Source organism: Harpia harpyja, assembly GCF_026419915.1.
Source record: "Harpia harpyja isolate bHarHar1 chromosome 25 unlocalized genomic scaffold, bHarHar1 primary haplotype SUPER_25_unloc_1, whole genome shotgun sequence".
Taxonomy (NCBI): Eukaryota; Metazoa; Chordata; class Aves; order Accipitriformes; family Accipitridae; genus Harpia; species Harpia harpyja.
In genome coordinates, this window is record NW_026293172.1 from 48,578 (window position 1) to 69,894 (window position 21,317).

At 46.6% G+C, this 21,317-nt stretch overlaps 3 protein-coding genes across 16 annotated transcripts; 2 read left to right on the forward strand and 1 right to left on the reverse strand.

The window, feature by feature from the left end:
• Positions 1 to 337: 337 nt before the first annotated feature.
• LOC128137973 (C-type lectin domain family 2 member E-like) lies at positions 338 to 3,057 on the forward strand. Of its 2 annotated transcripts, none has more exons than XM_052779248.1 (5): positions 338 to 730; positions 1,140 to 1,250; positions 1,556 to 1,752; positions 2,027 to 2,130; positions 2,503 to 3,057. In XM_052779248.1, exons 1-5 carry the CDS (start codon positions 643 to 645, stop codon positions 2,639 to 2,641), a joined length of 639 nt encoding a protein of 212 aa, XP_052635208.1. In that variant the 5' UTR covers positions 338 to 642; the 3' UTR covers positions 2,642 to 3,057. The 2 variants fall into 2 exon arrangements, with proteins under 2 accessions (XP_052635208.1, XP_052635209.1); XM_052779249.1 differs by having other exon boundaries at positions 345 to 730; positions 1,571 to 1,752.
• Positions 3,058 to 3,448: 391 nt separating this feature from the next.
• LOC128137971 (killer cell lectin-like receptor subfamily B member 1B allele C) lies at positions 3,449 to 7,448 on the reverse strand. Of its 2 annotated transcripts, XM_052779246.1 has the most exons (6): positions 6,723 to 7,448; positions 5,917 to 6,015; positions 5,423 to 5,563; positions 4,828 to 4,982; positions 4,259 to 4,368; positions 3,449 to 3,859 (listed from the first exon to the last, which is right to left on the reverse strand). In XM_052779246.1, the coding sequence occupies exons 1-6, from the start codon at positions 6,793 to 6,795 to the stop codon at positions 3,694 to 3,696; spliced, it is 744 nt and encodes a 247-aa protein (XP_052635206.1). In that variant the 5' UTR covers positions 6,796 to 7,448; the 3' UTR covers positions 3,449 to 3,693. The 2 variants fall into 2 exon arrangements, with proteins under 2 accessions (XP_052635206.1, XP_052635207.1); XM_052779247.1 differs by lacking the exon at positions 5,423 to 5,563.
• Positions 4,530 to 19,804, forward strand: LOC128137970 (C-type lectin domain family 2 member D-like). 12 transcript variants are annotated; one of them, XM_052779239.1, is made up of 9 exons: positions 4,530 to 4,618; positions 5,524 to 5,624; positions 8,337 to 8,449; positions 9,083 to 9,134; positions 9,687 to 9,781; positions 11,294 to 11,392; positions 12,556 to 12,728; positions 13,149 to 13,255; positions 13,691 to 16,392. In XM_052779239.1, the coding sequence occupies exons 5-9, from the start codon at positions 9,724 to 9,726 to the stop codon at positions 13,854 to 13,856; spliced, it is 603 nt and encodes a 200-aa protein (XP_052635199.1). In that variant the 5' UTR covers positions 4,530 to 4,618; positions 5,524 to 5,624; positions 8,337 to 8,449; positions 9,083 to 9,134; positions 9,687 to 9,723; the 3' UTR covers positions 13,857 to 16,392. The 12 variants fall into 12 exon arrangements, 11 of the variants coding, with proteins under 11 accessions (XP_052635199.1, XP_052635202.1, XP_052635200.1 ...); XM_052779242.1 differs by lacking the exon at positions 8,337 to 8,449 and adding an exon at positions 11,001 to 11,156; XR_008233927.1 differs by lacking the exons at positions 4,530 to 4,618; positions 5,524 to 5,624; positions 8,337 to 8,449; positions 13,691 to 16,392 and adding exons at positions 8,657 to 8,965; positions 11,071 to 11,156; positions 17,590 to 17,687; positions 19,626 to 19,804.
• The last annotated feature ends 1,513 nt before the right edge of the window (positions 19,805 to 21,317 follow it).

The following is a 21,317-nucleotide window of genomic DNA, read 5'->3' on the forward strand; positions in this document are numbered from 1 at the left end:
GCAGTAGTTTTCTTTTAAATTCAGCTTCTTCCCTTCCTGTGGGTTCCTGGCGGGGGTTCAAACCGCCAAGTTCTGCTTCAAGCTGTCAGGCGGTTTGCTCCCTTCCTGCAGTGATGGCTCCTAACTTAACAGACTTGTGTCCCCTCGTAAATGCTTAAACTCCCTTTAAACTGTGAATAGTTAATAACTTATATTTTTCTTTTAATATCTTTTAATATTTAAACTCCCTTCAAACTTCCTTTTTCTCTCCCTTTTTTCCTCCTCTCTCCCTTTTTCTCTCTTTATCTTTTTTCCTCTCTTTTTTATCTTTCTCTCTCCCCTCTCTTTTTCTGCCCCTCTCTTCATCTTCTTTCACATTGTCCTTCTTTCTGTCTTTCTTTTCCCCCGATGTGTTTTTAGCACAGCACAAACATGCTCCTGTGCCATGGCTTCACATGGTACCTGTTGCCCACGAGGTCTTGGCGTGTTGCAGAGGAAAAAAAAACAAAGGCTCCAGACAGCTTGATGGGATCTCACAAACGTGGGAGGCATGGCTGGCTGCAGATGTGCTCAGCCTTTTCCTTGTTAACACGCAGCTTGAGACGCGCTCCCTGCAGATGGTAGTGGATGTGAGCCCCTGGGTCTGGCACATCTCTGCTTGCAATGGGGAAAGGAGCACAAAAGCTGCATTCTTCAGACCAAGAGGATGTGTTGAACAACTGCAACGATACAGAGAAAGGTTGCAAGTGGGGTAATGCTGGGGAAAAAACCCAATGCTCTGGGTGAGGGCAGGCGGTGGGAAGAGTGTCTCGCTCTGGTGGAGCACCAGTGGGATGGGCATGGAGCTTTTGGGTGGGTGCAGATCAGCCCAGGCACCTCTACGCTAAATTTCGTGATGCGGCCACCTCTAAGGGCTGAAAAGCCCTAAATCCATCTCCAGGTCCTCAAACACACACTGGTGCCTTTGAAGGACACACGTCCGCTCTCCCTGCCTTGCAGGCAGCCCCTTGAGCCTCTGCAAGGTCTCCCCACCCTCCCGAGCCCCAACAAGGTCCCTGTCCCAGCTGGGGCTCGGGATGGACAGAGGATCCAGCAGAAAAAGAGCAAAGGATTAGGGAAAGGACCCAGCCCACACCGTGTCCTGCTCTTTCCTCCCCCAGGGTCCAATACCAAGAAGCCAGACCGGGAAAGATCCCGCTCGTCACGGGTTTTCGTCCCTCTGTGTGTGGTGCTGGTGCTCCTCATCTTTGTCCTGCTGGTGGCCTTGACTGGTGAGTCCCATCCAGGCATCCCGCATGGGGAGGATCCGGGCCAGGCGCCCCTCTTTTGGGGAAGGGGGGATCACAGGATTTTCCTAGCATCAAGGGATGCTCCCCAAGCAATGCACCAAGCCCGCCTCATGCGGGACCCCCTTTTTTAATTCCTAAATTGTGGTCCAGGCATCCTGGCTCTTCGGTCAGTCACACCATTCCCTTTTCCAAGGGCATCATCCCCAATTTCCCCCCTGCAGCCTCGAGGAAAAAAATAACAAATCCCATTTTCCTGCTTTTTAGGGCTGCCCACACACATCTCACAGCTTTCTCATTTGCAGTTGTCCATTCAGGATCCCGTTTGCGTCAGCCCGACTTCTCCCATGTGTGCCCAGATGCCTGGCTTGGTTTCCAAGGGAAATGCTATTATTTTTCTGAGGCTGAGAGCAATTGGACCACCAGTCAGGAAAGCTGCGAGGCCCTGGGAGCTTCACTGGCCCTCATAAACACGATGGATGAGCTGGTGAGAACTGTGCTTGAGCCCCTAAAATAGTACCAGGGTAGGAAACATGAAAAAAAAAAACCCAAAGAGACATGCCCCCCCCCCCCCCCCCAAAAAAAAGAAGAAAAAAAACCAGACCAAAAACGTGCTTGGCCCCAAATTGCACCCAATGCTGTAGCCGGGAGTGGATGTCTTGAGGAAAGCACCACCTCTGGGTGGGGTCACGGACACAGGTGGAAAAGAGGAGGTGGGGAAGACAAGACCAGCTAAAACATGATGTTTCTTTGCCTTAAAGACCTTCATTAAACGCTATAAAGGCGAAGCTAACCATTGGTTTGGGCTGCGAAAGGAGAAAGATGACAGCTGGTGGTGGACCAACGGCACAGCCTTCAACAACTGGTTGGTCCCTCTGTCCATGTTGGGCGCTTGGGGTTGGCAACTGGGGCAGGTTTGCCTCTTGGTGTGGTTGGAAGTGGCCCCAGGGGGCTGCGGCATTGCTTCCCCCTGCTTGGATGGGATTTCTTAGAGGGTCTGGGATGACCCATCCTGGGATGGGGACCTTCTCCTGCCACCGTGCCCAAGCAGCTCCTGGCTTTCCATGGGAGGTTTGGGATGGACCAAGGATGCTGCGTACCCATCCCCTATTAGAGACCCTCAGCCAAACGTCACCCTTCTCTCCTAGAGAGGAAATCCCAGTTTTTCTTAATTTTTGGGGGGTAGCTTTCTTTGTTTCCTCCTTTTCTCGCTCTCCCAAGCGTGTCGGCATTGCAGGTTTGAGGTGCGGGGTGGTGGGCCCTGTGCATACCTGAACCAGGAGAGGATCAGCTCGTCCCTGTGCCACACCAAGAAGAACTGGCTGTGCAGCAGACCCGACAATTACATCCTCTGGAAGCAAAAAGCATATCCGTAATAAAAGACGCCATAAACAGGAGCTTCATCTTCGTTCTCTTGCCAGCAGATGGAGAACCGAGCACAGTTTCTTTCGGTAAATCCCTATATCTGACTGCCACCAACATTTATGAGTTCTTGATTTCATGAGACCTTCTGCTCAGACAAGCTAGACTATTGTTGATCTGTCATTGCTGTAGGATCACTGCATCATAAAAAGCTTATTGAGTTTTTCTGTGTGCTTTCAAAAGCCATATTTTGCCTATAAGCGAGGCAGGTCCATAAACTACTCACTTGAGTGAGTTAATTTCAATGAACAGATTTTCTTGCTGTTGGAAGGAGGTGAAAAAAGGTGGGGAGGGAATTTGGTGAAATGGTGGATTTGGGTGAGCTTGGAATGTTTTAGAGGTTTTTAAAAAAAAAAAAAAAACAAACAAACCCCCCCCAAAAAAAACCACACATCCCCCAACCAAAACCAACCAACCAACCCCCCCAAAATCAAAACCCAACTTGCCCCCACAACCCCTCAAAATCAAAAAAACCTAAACCAAACCGAACAAAAAAATCCCAAACAACAACAAATAATCCCCCCCCAAAAAGACAAAAAAAAACCCAAACCCCAAAATCCAACCAAAAAACTGCTTGCATCAATCCATGTGCTGATGTTCTCAGATGTGCCCAGGGAGATGCACGCTTTGTAGTATACTCCTCACTGCAGTTGTTACTCAGGAAAACTTTTCTTAATAGAACTTTGTAATACATGGAATACATTTTGTGACACCTGAACTCTTATTTGCAAATTGTGTTATTTCAATAAATTGAAACCAACTAGTTTTGTAGGCTTTTATTGATGCTGTAGCTCTATCGACACAGCACCTGGGGCACCGACGTTTTTGCTTTCCCAGCTCGGAGGATCGCCTGCACCCCCCAAAAATTGTCCTTGACCTGTGTGGGAAATGTAATTGCAAACCTTGAAATCTCTCACAGGACTGTAACGGTGAAGACAGGGCTGGCTTTACCCCAAATATTGGCGGCAAGCGTCTCACAGGCTGGGCATTTCGGGATGGGCACATGTCAGAAGGAGGCGTCGCATTTCTCTCCACCTCCTGCCGTCGATGGGGAGAGCTGGAAAGGGTGTTTCTGGCAAACCCACTCGTGTTCAGCGTCACAGATATCGACCTCCAACACCTTGTTTTTCAGTGTCCCACATCCTTCATCCACATCCTGCAGGGTGCGAAACCTACAGAACAAAAAATGTTATTGCCTGAGAGGAGCAAACTCTTCCAGGCTTGCAGAAGAGGGGAGGTTTCTCCTGCCCTTTTTCTGCACCATCTCGTTGTGCTACAAATGATTTCTTGCTGGTGGGTGGCCCAGATTTGAGTACAGGTTGCTGTGCTTGCAATAAGATCTGCAAGGAGCGTGCATGGACCATTAAAAGCTGTGTTGGTTGCATGGGATGGTGGGAGGTGTTGGGTTATCGTGCTCTGTAAACCCAACTCTTGGTCTGCAAAGCTTTGGCAGGAGGAATACGAGACCATTGCATAGACAGAAAAATCTTGGAGGGGTGGGTCAGGGCATGCACCGGGTCTGAAATGGAGCAAAGCTGCTTTTTACACCAACGGGTTGCAGATACACTCACATTTTGGTGTTGAGGGATGTGTTGTCCACCCATCTCCATTTCCTGTGGGATGATAGTAATCCAATCCACACCGGCTGCGTGCGTCCGCCTGTAATATTCTTGATGTACTCCTGGGAAATGGAGGTGACCGGTTGCTCCCAAAATCTCTCCGCAGAGAGTTTCGTGGGGTGCAAAGCCACGGAGTAAATCTGACTCATTTCATCCCCAAAGAGAAGGGATACGAATGTCCCCCGTTCTTTGAAGGCCTCCATGCACCATCTCTAAAGGGAGCTCTGGGGTGGAACTAGCTTAAATTCAAAGCCCAGGACACTGACGTCTCTGTCTGAGCTCTGCGTCCCTCCTCTTCCTCCCATGTCACAGGTGGGTGGGGGGACACAGAGGGGCTTTAGGTGATGATTCCACCCTTTTTTCTTCCCAGTCACTTCTTGGGAGACGTCAGAGCAGGAGGTGGGTGAGAGCCACCGCTGCAGCCCCAAACCCTCCTGCCACCGGGCACTTTTTGCTCCGCTGCCCACCTAAAAAAACCCCTGATTTTCAGGTCTTTTTCAAGCCTTCTCCTCTGTATTTACCTCTTCTTTCTTGTCCCGGAGCATTGCCAGCTGAGACCCCTGATTTTCGCAGCCTTTCTTGCCTTGATTCCAGTTCCCTGTTTCCTTGGAAAGCCGGTAGCATCTGTCCCCATGGAGCTGCCAGTCCTGGGGACACAGCTTGCAGCCAGCACAGGCTGAAGAGAAGAGCCATGAGGCAACCCAAAGGGTGGTCGAGGTCTTCCCCAGCCACCACCTGAAAGGCACCAAGGGTTTCCCCATCCCACGCCTCGGCTCTTTCCCCATCCTTGAGTCTTTTTCACACGGTTGTGTTTCTTTCCTGCTCAGCCACTGGAAAGGCGGAGGAAGACTGGGGTTGGGTGGCCACAGGGACACAACTGGCTGGTTGGGGTGGAGGAAGGGTGGTGAGGAACCTCCTCCCTGGGGTTACTCCTGCTCCTCCATGTGTGCAAAAAGAAACGCTTCCTTGCAACAACCCTCTTGCCAAATAACCCTTGGTGGGTCACCAACTCGCATCCCCAAGGGCATCCTGGCAATTGAAGGGCGGAGGAAGCCCCATCAAAAGTTCCACCTGAGCATCCCCCAGCAGAGCTGGGTGGGAAGGGGGGGGAGTTACCTGTGGGGCTGTCTTGCCGGGGCTTGCAGTAATACTGCATCAGGGCTGAAATCACGCATTGCTCCGTGTGGTTCTTTCCCCGGGTCTCGCTGCCTTGCCAGGGAATGCTTGTCATCACCGGCTGCAGAGAGCCCTGAAAAACTTGGAGGAATGACCTGGGGTGAGAGGCTGCAGCGTTTGGGGATAAAACCCACAAAACCAGGTAAGTCTGGGTTTGATTTTGTGCAGCCCTCTTTTTTTCTCTGCTGTGGTTGTACCCGGTTAATTAAGCCAGGCTGAAAAACATGGCTTGTACCCTCCACCCTTGTTTAAAACCTACGGGGACAGTCTGGGTTTATTTCACAGGGGGTTTACTTTTGGTGGGTGATATATCTTGTTGCATCTCTGTGGGCAACCTCGTCCCCTCCAAAGGCTGAAATGCTGAAATAAAACACGATTTCCCCTCCAAGCCTGCTCGCTGGGTTTTGAGATATAGATAAGAGCTGGTTACTCACCCTGCGCGCTCAGCACTACCACCAGCACCAGCAGGACGAGGTGCCCCAGCCCACTGACTTTGAGGACGACCCCATGCCACCGTGGGCACAAGGCAGGAGCTGAAAGAGGCCACATTTGCTTAAAAAAATGTGCACATTTTCACATGAAAAAGCTGGGGTTCTTAGAGAAAGAAAGAAAAAAAAGCCCCTCTGTCAAGTTGGCAAGTTTGAGCAGAAGTTAACGGCTGCTTTGTTTCCTCCAAAAAAAATAAATCACCACCGATAAGGTTGGATGCAGAAGTGAGGGCATCACCTAAGGGTGGGTTTTTTGGGTGGTGGAGGGGCTGCAGGTAGCCTCGAGAGCAACCAACAATAGAGCTTAGCAGACCCGACACCTTCTGAAATTGGCTTAATTTAGAACAGGCGAAACCAGCTCGCGGTTGAGCTGGGAGTCGGTGGGACATGGGTCTTTCCAGACCTCATCTCCCCCAGGATCCCAGACATGGCGTCAGCAGCTTTGCTTCCCATCAGGGTGTGTTGGCTCACACTGGGCTTCTTGGGACCCCTTTTTGCTACCTAGTGAAGGGTCTCGGAAGCAAAACTCTTCAACCTCCAGATGTTTGCTGGCTTTTCTCTCCCCCATCCCTTCCTTGCTTTTTTTGCCCTCTGTGCAAGCCAGGATCCCACCTTAGACACTTAATCCATCCAGCGTTCTCCATGTATCTTGGAAAACTCAACATGGGGATGGAGAAGCAAGCAAACGCAAAAGTCTTCCCAAAGCAAGCAAAGCCTGAAATAAGAGCTTTCCCCCCCAAAATAGCACTTACCATGACGCTTCTCGGCAGGAGAAAAACCATCCCCAGGATGCCTTAAATCAGCATAAATTATTTCCCCAGCCATGACCGGCTCAGACGATAGCAAGAGCGTCCCAAGAGTGAAGCTGTTCTTGGGCAACGTCTCGCCTTATGACCGACCTGCTTGCGCCTGCGTCCAGCCCCAGGAAATGGCATCGTCTGGGCCTTTTATCTTCTTTTAAAAAAAAAAAAAAAATGTGTATCCTAGAGCCTTCCCTTGTAAATTAAGGCCAGTGAGGGGGGGTAGGTGTCCTCTAGCCAGGTGGTGGTCACACATCTGGAGGTGTAGAAACACCTATGCGTTTAATGATTGTGCCAAGCAGCTGGGAGAACATGCAGAGATGAAAAAGAAATCTAAAAAAACCTTTAAATAAGGGTTTTGAGGGTCAGGCTGATGCATATCAGGGTCTGGATCAGCATGGCTGGAGGCAGATAATCAGGTGAGAAGGAGACAGGTAATATTTGGTATTTCTTCCCCAGAATATTGGCTGCAAGTGACTTGAAATGGCTTTTACTGTGCACGGCTTTTTCTTCTGCTCCTGCTGCTTTTGACACAATAGTTGGCCTCTTGTTTTATCCTGTGGTGGGGAGATCCGTAAATGGACGGGGCATGCAGGGATCGCCCAGCTTGTCCACTGGAAGAGGCAGAGAGCATCTTTTTTTGTGCCTGTTTCCTGCAAGCTGTTAATGAATTTTCTTTTTCTTTTCTCTTTTCTTTTCTTTTCTTTTCTTTTCTTTTCTTTTCTTTTCTTTTCTTTTCTTTTCTTTTCCTTTTCTTTTCTTTTCTTTTCTTTTCTTTTCTTTTCTTTTCTCTTCTCTTCTCTTCTCTTCTCTTCTCTTCTCTTCTCTTCTCTTCTCTTCTCTTCTCTTCTCTTCTCTTTTCTTTTCTTTCCCCTTTCCCCTTTTTCCTTTTTCCTTTCCTTTTCCCTTTCCCCTTTTTCCTTTCCTTTCCTTTCCTTTCCTTTCCTTTCCTTTCCTTTCCTTTCCTTTCCTTTCCTTTCCTTTCCTTTCCTTTCCTTTCCTTTCCTTTCCTTTCCTTTCCTTTCCTTTCCTTTCCTTTCCTTTCCTTTCCTGTTGTTTTATTTTATTTTTATTTTAATTTTACTTTACTGTCTTTTACTTTACTTTATTTTGATTTTTATCCTGCAAGCACATCCTCCCACCCCCAGTGTGTGGTTTTACACCATCCAGATCTGGGACACTTTGACCATTGCACAGAGCAGCCAGCAATTCCCAGGCTACACTTACTTTTTTTCTCTCCCTTTTCTTCTCTCTCTTTTTTTTTTTTTTTTGGTGTAAACCCCATTTGCAGCAGGTTTTGGCTGGTTCTGTAACACCCCCAGCAATGCCATTTTACAGAGGTAGAAATGACGATTATTTTTTTCCCACGCACCCAAAAGACAGCAAGAAAAAAAAGCAGAAATTTGCCCCAATACCTGCCAGCAGCAAGAAATGCAGTCACAGAGAAGAAACCCAAAGGTCCCAGCAGGAAAAGCACTGCCTTTTTAAAATTTTTTATTTTAATTTTTATTTATTTTTTATTTTTATTTTTATTATTTAATTTTTATTCTTTTTTTCCGCCTGCAGGCTTTGTTAGTCTCATGGAAAGTTTTTGTGGTGAGCTGCTTTTACACTTTGCTCTTGTGCTCTGCAAAAGCAGTGGCTCTGGTGGCGTGTGACCATTGCTTTAAAAAAAAAAAGTAAGCTATTGTGGGGGGTAAAAATCTGGAGGCAGAGAGCTTAATTTCAAGAACACTTTTTTTTTTAGTGTTTTCCCTGTTGGATGCATTCACTTGATGATCCCATTTATTGGGAGGGGGGGGGAAGGATGGGGGTTTTAATAGGGGTAGAGGCAGACAGGATCCGGTCTTGGCTCGATGACACAAGTTTGCAGGAGGCGGTTGCCTGGAAAAAAGAGATATTTTTATCTAAAAAAATCATAAGATGGGCTGGAGGGAACCACCTGCTCCTCACCCTTCATCCTCGTAGCACCCTCGAGGTCCCTTTTTGGGGTGCCCCGACACCCCAGAGCAAAGCAATCTCCAACAGCAAGCGTTTTCCCCTCCTGCATCCCAAAATAAACTTTTTGTTTTGAGAGTCTGTTCTCCCCCAGCTGAAAAAAAAAAGCTGTAAATGCAGGAAAAGGAGGTGAAGAGGGTGCGGGGTGGAGCTGGAAGGGAAATCACGGAGGTTTTGCTTGTGGGCAGGTGCCCTTGGTCAGGCAGCCCCTTCCCCGTCTGCCCCGGAGGATCCTCATGAAAATCCCCTGTAAAAAAACCAAAACAAACCAAGTATTTAATTTTTTAATACTTTCTGTTTCACATTTCTCTTAGCAGGAGAGGGTTGCGCCTCGGCAGCCTGCTCGTTCCCACCGGCCGTATCCAGGTAAGGGGTCTGGGATGAGCTGGGGGGGCTGGTGGGAGTTGGACTTAAATTTAAATTGTGGGGAGAAAACTTTAACTGCAGGGAGAAAACTTTAATTGTGGGGAGAAAATTGTAATTGAGGGGAGAAAAATTTAATTGAGGGGAGAAAACCAATGTCCTCTTAACAACTGCTGCTCTTCTTAAAAAACAACATGGTTTTGGTTCAAGATGACAGCTTCCAAAAAAAACCCAAACAACCCAACCCTCCATCTACTTTCTCATCCTGCTGCTTTCCAACAAAGGAAATACTCATTCCCTGGGATTTACGTTTCCTTTCTTTCTCCAATGTCATTCTTTGGGCTGTCCATTGGTATTTCTAACTGGTAGCTGGAGGATTTATAGACCCCCATGGTGCAAAATTAATATTATAGGGGTAGAAATGACATTTTCTGCAATGAGTTCCCACCTCTGCCTGATATACCTTGCTGACGACCCCAAACTGAAAATCCTATGGGGAGGCTGAGGACCAACAGACTTCGTGACACATCTGATAGGTGAAACTTTGCTTGGCAGGTGAGGCAGGAGCACCTACGGAGGTGGAACCCCCAAAATGAAGGAAATGAGGGATTATTCCGGATTTTGGGGTGTGGAAAGGAGCAAGCGGGCAGGTAACTGTAGAGCAATGAACTGAATAATCGCTGCGTTTTTCTTTTTTTTTTAATACTTCTATAATTTGAGAACAAAAACCAGCTGAGGTAAGGGGAGGGGGGGGTGTAGGGAAAAAAAGCTTTTTCTAGCACTTCCCTCAGGAAAATTTTTGTCGATCAGCAGATGGTATCTTTGCTCTAAATGATCTCATTTCAGATACCTTGGGTTATTCCCACATATGATTAATCCTCCCTGAGGCACTTGAGTCACTGTTTCTTTTGGGTCTTTTTTGGTTTTTCCCCCAAAGAGTCCAGATTTCTGCTTTATTCTGAATGAGAATAAAGAAATTTTTGAATAAGTCTGGGTTTTAAGTCCAGTTTAGACACATCAGCAAAATATTTATTAATCTCTGCCTTCCCTTCAACACTGCCCTATTTTAGTTCTCTTGCATCTTCCTCCCATCCCCATCATCCTCTTGGTGCACAATAAGGTAGAAAAGGGGCTTTTTGGGTCTTTTCCATTGTCTGTCTCTCTACCCATGCAGGGACTAAGACTTTGAGGAATGTTTTTTTGATTTGGCATATTTGTTGATCTGTTGATTTTTTTAATTTGTTGATTTTTTATTTCTTGATTATTTTTTAATTTGTTGATTTGTTGATTTCTTGATTTTTTAAAATTTGCTGATTTTTTAAATATGGCTTTTTATTATTATTTGGCATATTTGGCTTCTGACTTACTTTCTAATATTATTTTTGCATGAGGAGGCGGGGAGGAGGAGGGGAAAGGAGGGTTTGTCCCATGAGATTTGGTTCATGTGACAGATGGGGGCAAAGAGGGGGAAGCTTAAAAGAAAAATGGGGAAAGTCCCCCTGGTTGAAAACACTGAGATTTTTAGGTAAAATCCTTAGGAAACAGAATTTTCTTTGCTCATGGTGGGGGGAAGAGCATGTTCTGGATCACAAGGCCCAGACATGGAGTGACCATGACTCAGGTCATTTGCAAGACACAAAGTGTCTCAGTTTAGGTGGAGCAAGAGGTCCACTGAGCTTTAATAATGAAGTAGAACCGAGAAATTAAAACATAATTCTAATTATGGTGCATTTCAGAGCAAGAGTTTACAGCTGGCACTGGGGAGGGGACAATGTTCCCCTACTAAGGAAGAGTTCTCAAAAGTGAAAAAATACATAATTTTATTCTGTGCGGAGAAGAATTTTTGATGTTTCTCACCCAAAATGACAGCAAGTCCACCTGGTGTGGGGAAGAGACTAACCTCTCATCATTTGGGCATCAAATGATGCCTGTCCTTCAGGAAGGCTTTTCCCAAAGATGCTTCTGATGAGCATCACCCAAGTGCTCAGATGTGGGGCTTGGTGTTCTCCACGATGGCCCGATATGGTGAGAGTGCGTTAAAAATCCCCTTCATCCTTGAGCAAAAGGAGGAAAACCCATCTTTCGGGCCAACGGCCTGGACCTGGAGTGTGTTGCTCCCCTCTGTACCCCCCCAAAGGCGTTGAAGGTCTCTTCTCCTGCAGGTTACAGCCTTGAGATGAAGCCGGAGGCGCGTGTTGCCTGTCAGGTGACGATGGCGGTGCTGTTCATAGCGCTGCTCGTCACGGCCATCACTTTTGCAGGTGAGTGTCGAGGTTTTCATCTCGTGGGGAACGTCCCTGAGATACTTCAGGTTGTTGCACGTGTGCCGGGTCCACCTCCGTGCTCCCAGGGAAGATGCAGCCCGACCCAATATGTTGTCCTCTCCAGGTGTCGTGGTTTAAGCCCAGCCGGTAACAAAGCACCACGCAGCCGCTCGCTCACTCCTCCCCGCCCCGCTTTTGTGGGATGGGGAGGAGAATCAGAAAAGAGAGAAAAGAAAAGAAAAGAAAACGGAACCTCGTGGGTTCAGATAAGGACAGTTTACTGAGACAGCACAAAAAGAGAAGTTACAACAGAGGTACTAATAAAAACATACAAAATGAGTGATGCATAGTGCAACTGCTCACCACCCGGAACCTGACGCCCCGCCACTTCCCACGCCAAGAGCCAAGAACTCCCCCCAGCCCGCTCCCTATTTATATACGGAAGCATGATGTCACACGGTATGGAATAGCTCCTTGGCTAGTTCAGGTCAGCTGTCCTGGCTGTGCCCTCTCCCAGGTTCCTGTGAAAATTAACTCTATCCCAGCTGAACCCAGGACACCAGGAGAGGGACATTTCAATGACAGAGAAGCCTTTCTACAGAAGACCAAATTGTCTGTGTAGGAGCTGATGTCGTCTAGAAACCCTTAAAAAAAAGACCAGAAAGAGCCATTTCATGGGTACAGTCATCTGAGCTTTCCCAGAGATGTTTTCTTCAGAGAAAACAAACAGCCAGAGATGTTGGCATGAGTCCTACAAAGCCAAGAAGTCTGCAGGAACAAGAGAACTTTTTTTCTGTCCTTTGCCCATTGCTACTTTTGCACTAATGGCAGACAGCAATACCTAAGGGTGCATTTAGGGATAGGGCTATTCTGGAAATCCTCCTAAAACTTGTGTCTTTGAAGGCCACCACCCTGTTTTCTTCTTTGAAGGTACAGCACCCACATTTCTTGTCCAATGCCATAAACTGGGCCACGATTTGAGCTTGTTTTCTCCCTCCAATCCACCCAAGATTTCTCTTGGCATCTTAATTTTTCTTTCCTCCCACTGTTGAGGCAGGTGCAAGACTTTTGGAGGCCACGGGGTGGAGGATGACCTTCCCCACCCCAGAGAGGCAAGGAGAAGGTGCTGCTCCTTAACACTGTTGTTCTATCTATGACAGTGCAGGCTTTTCAGCCTCGTCCCCAACCCTGCTTTCGGTGTCCGTTCGACTGGATCGGGTACAGAGGAAAATGCTACTATTTTTCGGAGGCTGAGGGGAACTGGACATCCAGCCAGGACAATTGCTCAGCACTTGGTGCTTCCTTGGCCATGCTTGACAGCGTGGAAGACTTGGTAAGGAGACATGAGGACATGGTTAGCATGGGGGAAAAAAAAAAAGCCACCAACATATTTGCCACCTTTTGGTTTCTTTGACTGCTCTTCCAAGGTCCTCCTTGGAGATCTGGGGTGAGGAGAGGGGGAAAATGGTTTTCTTGAGGGTAGGTCATCATGGGTCTCTTCAAATTTCTCACCAAAGCCAACCGATGCAAGAACTATAGCAAAAAAAAGCCCTGTTTCGATGTAATAATAAAGGTCTGCCTTAAGGATTACACTTTTTGGTAGCAGATTGAAAGGTTCCAGCAGGTAGGAGCATGAGCAACTGGTAAAATGTAGATTATTGGTTGGAAGGAGGGTTCTGCAGATGGTGACCTGCTGGAGATGTCCAAAAGCCCTGTGACCTGCCATAAAGCCTTTCTCTCTCCTCTTTTTCAGAGCTTCGTGATAAGATATAAAGGGATCTCAGAGCATTGGATCGGCCTTTCACGGGAAGATGAGGAGCAGCCATGGAGATGGGTGAACCACTCGCATTTATCTCACCTGTGAGTCTGTGTTTTTCATCGTTACATTGCTGGTTGGTGTTTCCTCAGCCCCGAAATGTGCATTTCTTCTGGCATTTGAGGTGCATCCAGAGATAGCAATGAGACAATGACGTTTGGGAAAGGCAACGAACGTTGCATCCGGAGCTAGTCTTCTTTTTTCCCTTTGACTTGAGAGGTGGAAGCAGTGTGTTTGGCAGGGAAAACACTGTTAGATTTTTTATTTTTAAATAAGTTTTTTTTCTTTCAAAGCTTCATGTTTCTTATGGCTAACCTGGACTGCTGCCAAAATAGAAATAGTTCAGCATCAATATTGGCATACTGATGCCCGTGAGGATGCCTGAGAACTGAAGGGGGGTGGGGGAAAGCCAACATGTGATTTTTCTCCTTTTTCCTGCTGTCCCCATCTGAGGTGGGTTGTCTCACCTGTCCTTCCAGGTTCCAGATCCACGGTGGTGGCCTCTGCGCCTACCTGAACAGCAACGGGCTCAGCTCCTCCCGCTGCAGCACCGAGAGGAGCTGGGTTTGCAATAAGCTTGAGCTGCAGAGCCCGAGCAAGGGCAACGGGACGAGACGGGCTCAAAACCTTTGCATCAGCTCCTAAGAGGCTGCGCGGAGTGCTCCTTAAACCCAAATACCTGGTGCACGGTAGGGAAACAAAACAAAAACCTCAAAAAAACCCACAGAAAAAGCAAACTCAGAGAAAAAACCTATTGCCAAAATTTGCTGATAAGAACCAAAGTTGTTACGTGTTTGCATTTGCCAACCCAACTTTGCCATATGACCAACGAAAAGTATCTGGTGATTACTCACAGTAATTGAGTGCAATTACCCTTGCAGTTCACACCTGGTAATGACTTATTCATAACCCCATCACAATTAAATGTCAGAGCAAGAGGAAAGCCGTAGCTGTACCGATGACTCTAGAAGGACTCTAGAGGCTGAAGCTTAGCAAGATGTCTGCAGCCTTGCACCGTGCAACCAGAAAAGTGGGCAAATGCCATAGGATTTTTTCTTTTCCCACTTTTTGTGAAGTTAAAGCAGCAACCTTCAGGCTTGGTTGGCTGAGAAAAGCCTCTTGACACCTTACGAGTATGCGGAGATGCTGCAAGGATGGACAATACTTGCAAGACCTCCAAGAATTTGCTGCTCTTGTCTTCGGGAAAAGCCTAAGCTGCAAAGCCCCCAAGTCAACCTGTGACCATACGTGGCTCTGTATCAAGAGCAAGATGAAGGTGAAGAAATTTCCACGCATCAAAAGTCAGATTGTTCTCTCCAAGGACACAGCTCCGGGGGGTGGGACAGCGACAGGATTGGGGAGGATCTGCCAAGTCAAGGTTGGAGCAACCAGCTCCAACTGGTTGGAGAAAGAAGGTGACGTCTTCACCTTAACGTGCCAGTGAGGTTAGGTATAAAAAGTTTTTTTAAAAAAAAGGAGGAGTAAAAGAGAAGGTTTTCTCTGTACATTTTCATGGAATGCTGTGTCCAGGAAAGACTTTCAAGCATCTCATCTTGATGAAAGCTGACACATTTGCATGGACAACAACGTCCAGGAGAGACTTTTTTTTGACGAGCATCTCAACTTGGGGACTGTGGGTGAAGGTGTCAACATGAGGATAGTAGGATTTTAGCAGCACTTTAATTTTTAGTGGTATTTAGCAGTAATAGCTAAAGGATCCAGCTTTTTCCCAGGACTGATGAAATCCTTTGGTTTTTTCCTCTTTTAGCAATTTGGTGATCATTGTCTTCTCAGATGGTCTCCCAGCAATGTTTCACCAAAGTGAGGGGGTTTTGGGGGCAGAATTATGGATGTCCTTGGCTCGTGGAGTTGGCAGCTCTGTCTCCTGGGATCAACAGGGTTTAGCCCAGCACAGCCCAGACCCTGGGGAAACGGTTCCTGCTCCCCCTCCACGCGCATCCTCACCCCGCGAAAGGACCATCTTCAGGGCAGCTGCTGTTTTAGCATCGTGTAACACTCAGTGACAACTAAATTTAGTATTTTTGAAGGCTTTTAACGCACCCTTGAGCTGCTGGCGAGATTTTCACAAGACAAGATGGTCTGAGGGCAGTATCAGAGAAACGACGCCCAAACTGTTTAGCAATAATTTCATAATTACTGCTGGAAAACAGCCAAATTTAACCTGGAGTAGGGCACTATCTATCACATCATCATCATCATCATTATCATAATCATTATTATTATTATTATTATTAATTGTTACTGGTACTATCGCTATTACTATTATTGCATGTGCGGGTTAAACAACAATGCTGAGAGTTACAGCCCATTTTCCTCCCCATGGTAAACACATGCTTCAAATATTGTAGCTCGAAATCCACTTTCCCTGGATCCCAACCAACTCTTGCAGCCGAAATGAGAATTGCAGCAAGAGACCTCGCACCTCTCTGTTTAGATAAGCGCGGCTGCTTGGGCTTAAATTTAGGCTTTTTTGGGTGCTTTTCAGACCCGTTCTGCCTGCAAAAGTGTTGCAAAGTGGGACATTAATTTATTATATCATGCTTTTAGCTTAGGAGACCTCACTTGCATTTCCATGGAGTTACATGTGCACTGTCCCACCCTTTCTTTATTTGAGGTGAAACATTAAAAAAATGAGAAAAAGCCTAGAATTATATCTAATATATATATATATATATCTCCTAATAATAGGAAAAGACCTAGAATTAAATCTCTGCTGTTAATGAGGAAATACTGAGTGTTTATCGGCCTCTTTGAGGAAAAGAGCAAAGAAAAAAAAAACCCACCTGCATTTTTTGGTCTTCCCGCATGCCTTGAACCCGCAGGATTCACCCCTGCAGGATCCATCAGATGGAGATGGAATAGCTGCAATGAAAACACCAAGTGAGGAATTTTCCCAGAAATTTCAAAAAAATTGATGGATGAACAGGCAAAACTTTGCCCTTTTTTTTTTTTAATGCATTTTGTGATTTCTCTTCGGTTCTGTCTCCTTGCACCAGGCGCTGCTTAATTCACATGCGTCGGTTTTAAAGGTGTTGTTTTTTAAGCAGCTGACGCTTTTGAGATTTTTTTTTTCTGCACAATACGTTATTCCCATTTGTTACAGACTGAGTAATTACTTGTGGCGACTATATGCAATAAAAATTTATTGTTGGTTAATGAACCTATTCTGGCGCTGCCCTTAATCACCTGCTTCCATTGAAGCACAGTGGAAAACGCTTCACTAGCTGCCATTTCCTGTTATTTTAGGTTTTTCCCAGCCTTTGCACATCAGTGTGAGGGGAAAAAAACTGCTTTAGGTGGGTGAAGTGTGAGGGGTTGACAGACAAAACTCTTCTCCCACCCAACCTGGAGCATCTTTTAGCATTGCTGAGTGCCTCAAGCATCCAAAAAGCAGATTATTTTTTTAAAGACTACCTGCTATTTGTTAAAGATGGTCTCTGAAAAGCAAGATTTGGGTGAGTTGCAATGATATTTTCCAGGCTTTCTTAGTGGCTTCGTGAGATGTGGTCTAGGACATCGCCGCGGTCTTCAAATCATTGGCCGGGGTTGGGATGGCTGTTCGCATCAAAGCTGTCTTGGAAGCTTTTCTGCTTCCTGCAGAGCTGAGAAGCCCCCCTGGATCCAGCTGGTCTGGGGATTTATTAAATAAAAACCTAAAGAATGAAAGAACTAAAAAACTAAAAAAGTATAAAAACCTAAAGAACTAAAATCCTAAAAAAATTTAAAAAGCTACAAAAACTCTAAAGAACTAAAAACCCCTCCAAAATATAAATTAAATCTTTAATACTTAACAGGCAAAGCAATTTCTTTTTAAAGGAAGCGAATGTGCATCCAGAACTGTCTTAGTCTCTGGTACCCCCCTGCGGCTAGTTCTGTTACTGCTTTCAATTACAGCCTGAAGTTTTTTTTGTTTTAAATTTTAAAATTACATCCGCTTTCTTTTGCGTGTCTGGCTGGCCGGATTTGGGCAGGACCGATGACCACAGATGAAAATAAAAGGAAAAGCTTTTTCAATTTACCCCCAAGCCCTGGAAAATTATATGGGTGAGGGGATTAAAAAAAAAAAGACAACCAAAATTGGGAAAAAATTTAACAAATGACGAATATTCTCATTATTTGACCCAAAAGGGGATCCATGGGGCGCCAGCTGGGCTGGCTGCCCCCGAAACTCCCCTGCGTCCTCCTCTTCCTTCCTCAGGGAGAGGTTTTCCTCTTTGCTCACTGCCAGGAATCAAAACGTCTGCAGAAAATAGCGCGAGCGCTTCAGGCAGAGGTGCTGGGGCAGCACCTTGTATTCCCTGCAACCCACAGGTGATTTATTTTATTTTTTTTAAATTATTGTCTTTTTTTTTTTTAGGGCTGACGACAGCACTTTATAATGGTCTTGGAACCAGACTTGCAGGTCACGACAGGGCGGTGCCCCAGCGGCAGCATCTCCCCCATCCAGGCATCCTGGTAAGTCACTTGGTTTAATTTTTCCTTAAATAAATTTCCTTTTATTACAAAAAAAACCCCACAAAACTTCATGCTTAAAGGTGAGGATGATAAATGGAGCAAAGCATCCTTATAGGAAGGGATCAAATTGGCTGCTTGGCATGAAAGGTTGGGTGGTGAAGAAGAGATCCCACCTTACCGCTCTGAGCATGTTTGTCCCTATATTTCTTACAAGCAGGGGGAAAAAAAAAAAAAAAAGAGGGATAAAAGACAGGATTTAGGGAAGAGGAGAAACTCCTGAGTATCACAAAAGCCTTGGGCTGGCTGGGGATGGAAGGAAAAAGCCCCCCCTGTTGGGTTTGGGGCTTGGCTGCAGTGGCATCGCAGGGAATTTTTCCAGCTTTTCTGCCAAAAATATCTTTTTTTTTTTTTTTACATAAACGTGTTATTTTTCTTCCTCCCCTTCTGCACGTGAGATGAACACGGTTGTATCGCAGCTGCCTTCATGGCAGCATCTCCCGCAACCCAGGAGCACCCATGGGTGGGCACCCATGAGTTTGCAAACAACGCCCCCCCCCCCCCCCAGTACCTGCTCGAAGGGTGCGAGAGGCTGCTCAGTGCGGAATTTTCCACTCAACCACCCCCAACTCTTCTCTATTTCCTCTCTTTATTTTCCTAAAAAAAGGAGTTTAGACTTAAAGAAAAAGGAGTTTAGACTTAAAGGCGGCGTTAGGTGTGAGGAGGGGGTGGAGGAGGTTGGCAGTAAGAAAGAGGGGGAAGCCCGGCAGATGAAAATGAGGGTCAGGCACGATAAAAATTAACAAGAAAAATCAATCCCAGGGCTACAGAAAAGGGCGTTGCCCAAGTACGACACTGAGTTTTGCCAAATTCTGGTCTGTGGTGGTGAGTCATAGTGACTATACCTGTCCCCACCCATGTGCCCCGCCACCAGTGGGTCCATGGATGGGTGAAAAACTGACACATCCTCATTGTACATGCCATTATAAAAAAAAAAATGTATGGGGCCCAAAAAGGAGGAAAAATAACCCCAAACCTCTTTTCTTCCTTTTTTTTTTTTCTGCTGGAGGGATTTTTTTTAATAATTCTGATAGGGGGAAGTTGGTTTCAAACTGGGACTTGCCTTCGTGCCAGCTACACAAAAAAATACATTTTTTTTCTCCTTCCCCACCCGAATTAAACAGCTTCATCCTTGCGCAGGACAAATTAATTCTGCAATTAATTCCCCCCATAGGATGCTCAGCCCTTCATCCCTCCTCCTCCTCGCATCCCCAAATGATGCTCATTAGCCATGACGCTGTTTATATAAATATATAAAATTATTACCCCCCCCCCCCCCAAAATAAATCCCATTTACCCACATAGTGTTTCCAGCAAAAACCCCACCTTTTTTGGCAGAAAAAAAATAATCACACCAGACAGGTAATAGGAAAAACCATTTATAAAGATGATGCAAGAATAAACAATATAGTAGCAAAAGCACAAGATAATACATCAACAAATAAATAACTGTTAATCTCCATACCACATATATAGAGAAAAAAAACCTTCAGTTTGAGCACCGATTTTTTTTTCCTGTATTTTTCCTATGTAAACAGAGACAAAAAGCAGAATATTCCCCTTTTATAAATACTGTTTGGCAGAAAGTAACCACCACCCCCATCCCAAATTTCAAGGGAAGGAAAAACTGAGCAGCTGAAAATGGTCCTAAAATAGAAAAAAATAAATAACTGGCATAAAATATTTTTCTAAAAGTTATAAATATATATATAATCTGTTTTAGCTAATATAAAGTGTTCTTAAGGCTGGGGAAGACTCAGTGCAAGGAAAACCTTCCCCTCCTTTCCTGCTACGTTTCCCACCCCCCCCCCCCCCCCCCCTTTTCTGCAAAACTTGGATTTGGTTAAGAAATGCTAAAAAAGCGCTTTTTTGGTTAACCAGAGGAAGACAGCAACTGCGAAGCCGAGCTGCAGGTCGAGGCTTTGCCCCGGCTGAGGCTCTTGCTCTGAGAATTCCAATTTTCTTCTCCTTTCTGGATGCAGCAGCGAACGCAGTTCAGACCCTGCCAGAAAACCCAGGAGCTGCCGGCGTACATGAAGCCGAAACCGACGACGCTGGTGCCGGCGACGATCATCCCGACGGCAAAGAAGATGAGATAGGGCAGAGCAACCCAACCTGCAATTAAAAAAAGAAAATAATTAGCGCTGCGGCGGCAAGGAGCGGCAGGGAGGATGGGATTTTCCTGCACCACAGCTGCAATCACCGGCGGATTTTGCAGGCTCGGGAGACGTCGCGTGGCTCAGGAGCGGAGACGGCGTCGGCTCTGCAGGAAGAAAAAGAGGACAAATAGGTTAATATTAATTTTGTCCCCCAAATCCCCCCTTTTTCTTGTTTTTACCCCACGTGGCGCAAAAAAGCGTCTTGCCGTGCTGCAGTTTGGGGACAGTTAGTGCAAATCAGAAAGGGCGCGGGTGCAAAGGCAGGGGAAAAACGTGGGGAAAGCGCATGCGAGGACGCGGGGAAAGGGGTTTGCAAAGATGCACTTTCCGCGGCGCGCACGACGGCTGCTGTGTGCAAAGACGCAAGGGCAAGGTGCGAGGAAAGATGCGCTTTGTGCCCACGCGATTGCTGCTGAACGCGAAGACGGAGCGAAGGGGTGCAAGGAAACATGCGCTTTCTGCGCGGGCGATTGCTGCTGAATCCAAAGACGCAGGGGAAGGGGTTTGCAAAGACGCGCTTTCTGCGCACGCGCAGTTGCTGCCGCGTGCGAGGACGCACGCAGAGACGTGTGGCGAGAAACTCGGCCAAGAAAGCACCCCAGGACTCATAGGGAAGCAGCGGTGGATTTTGGGGCGCGGCGGCCGGCTGCTCCCCGCACCGTGCAGGATGATGTGCATCAGGCAGGCGTTGTCCAAGCTGCCCTGGAATCGGTAGGTTCCAGCCGAAGCTTTGCTGAGCTCCAGTTTCCCGTCCCGCAGCCTGACGCCAGCCACGGCGCTGCTGGTTTTGTGGCAGCGGCTCCCCAGGCAGAGGGCAAAGTTCTCCCCACCTCGTCCCGTTGCGTTTTTGCAGGTGAAACGTTTTTCCAGTGAAGTTGAGGGGGATGGTGACCCGATTGTCCTGGCGAATGTTGGCGGTGATGGTGGGACACGGCTCAGCTGGAGGGAGAAGAAGTTGGAAAGCCATAAATTCACTTGGGAGAGGTGAGGAAGGTACGGCGGTGGGGGGGGGGTGCAATAAAATAGGTGGGGCTGCAAAAAGATATGGAGGGTTGCAAAAAAATAGGGGGGTCACAAAAAAATAAGGAGGGTTGCAAAAAAATAGGGGGATCGCAAAAAAATAAGGAGGGTTGCAAAAAAATAGGGGGTCGCAAAAAATAAGGAGGGTTGCAAAAAAATAGGGGGGTCGCAAAAAATAAGGAGGGTTTGGAAAAAGATACGGGGGGGTTGCAAAGAAAAAGTAGAGGGGGTTGCAAAAAAATCGGGGGGGGTTTGGTGTTTTAGGGTGGTTTCGGGGATTCCCAAGAAGGTAAACACACACACACTGACTATAAGGGAAAAAGCAAGCATTTTATTAACTACACACATGCGTTACGCTAAGGGTATCTTACAAAGCTAAAAAATAAAAAATACT

Excerpts from the sequence above, each read along its gene's own strand:
- LOC128137973 (XM_052779248.1), top strand. The coding sequence starts at position 643 with ATGGGGAAAGGAGCACAAAAGCTGCATTCTTCAGACCAAGAGGATGTG. Across the intron at positions 731-1,139 it reads AGAGAAAGGTTGCAAGTGGG|GGTCCAATACCAAGAAGCCA; the intron begins GTAATGCTGGGG and ends TTCCTCCCCCAG. Across the intron at positions 1,753-2,026 it reads TAAACACGATGGATGAGCTG|ACCTTCATTAAACGCTATAA; the intron begins GTGAGAACTGTG and ends TTTGCCTTAAAG.
- LOC128137971 (XM_052779246.1), bottom strand. The coding sequence starts at position 6,795 with ATGGCTGGGGAAATAATTTATGCTGATTTAAGGCATCCTGGGGATGGT. Across the intron at positions 6,016-6,722 it reads TCCTGCCGAGAAGCGTCATG|CTCCTGCCTTGTGCCCACGG; the intron begins GTAAGTGCTATT and ends GGCCTCTTTCAG. Across the intron at positions 5,564-5,916 it reads GGTAGTGCTGAGCGCGCAGG|TTTTTCAGGGCTCTCTGCAG; the intron begins GTGAGTAACCAG and ends CATTCCTCCAAG.
- LOC128137970 (XM_052779234.1), top strand. The coding sequence starts at position 8,883 with ATGCAGGAAAAGGAGGTGAAGAGGGTGCGGGGTGGAGCTGGAAGGGAA. Across the intron at positions 9,782-11,070 it reads GGAAAGGAGCAAGCGGGCAG|GAAGGCTTTTCCCAAAGATG; the intron begins GTAACTGTAGAG and ends CCTGTCCTTCAG. Across the intron at positions 12,729-13,148 it reads TTGACAGCGTGGAAGACTTG|AGCTTCGTGATAAGATATAA; the intron begins GTAAGGAGACAT and ends CCTCTTTTTCAG.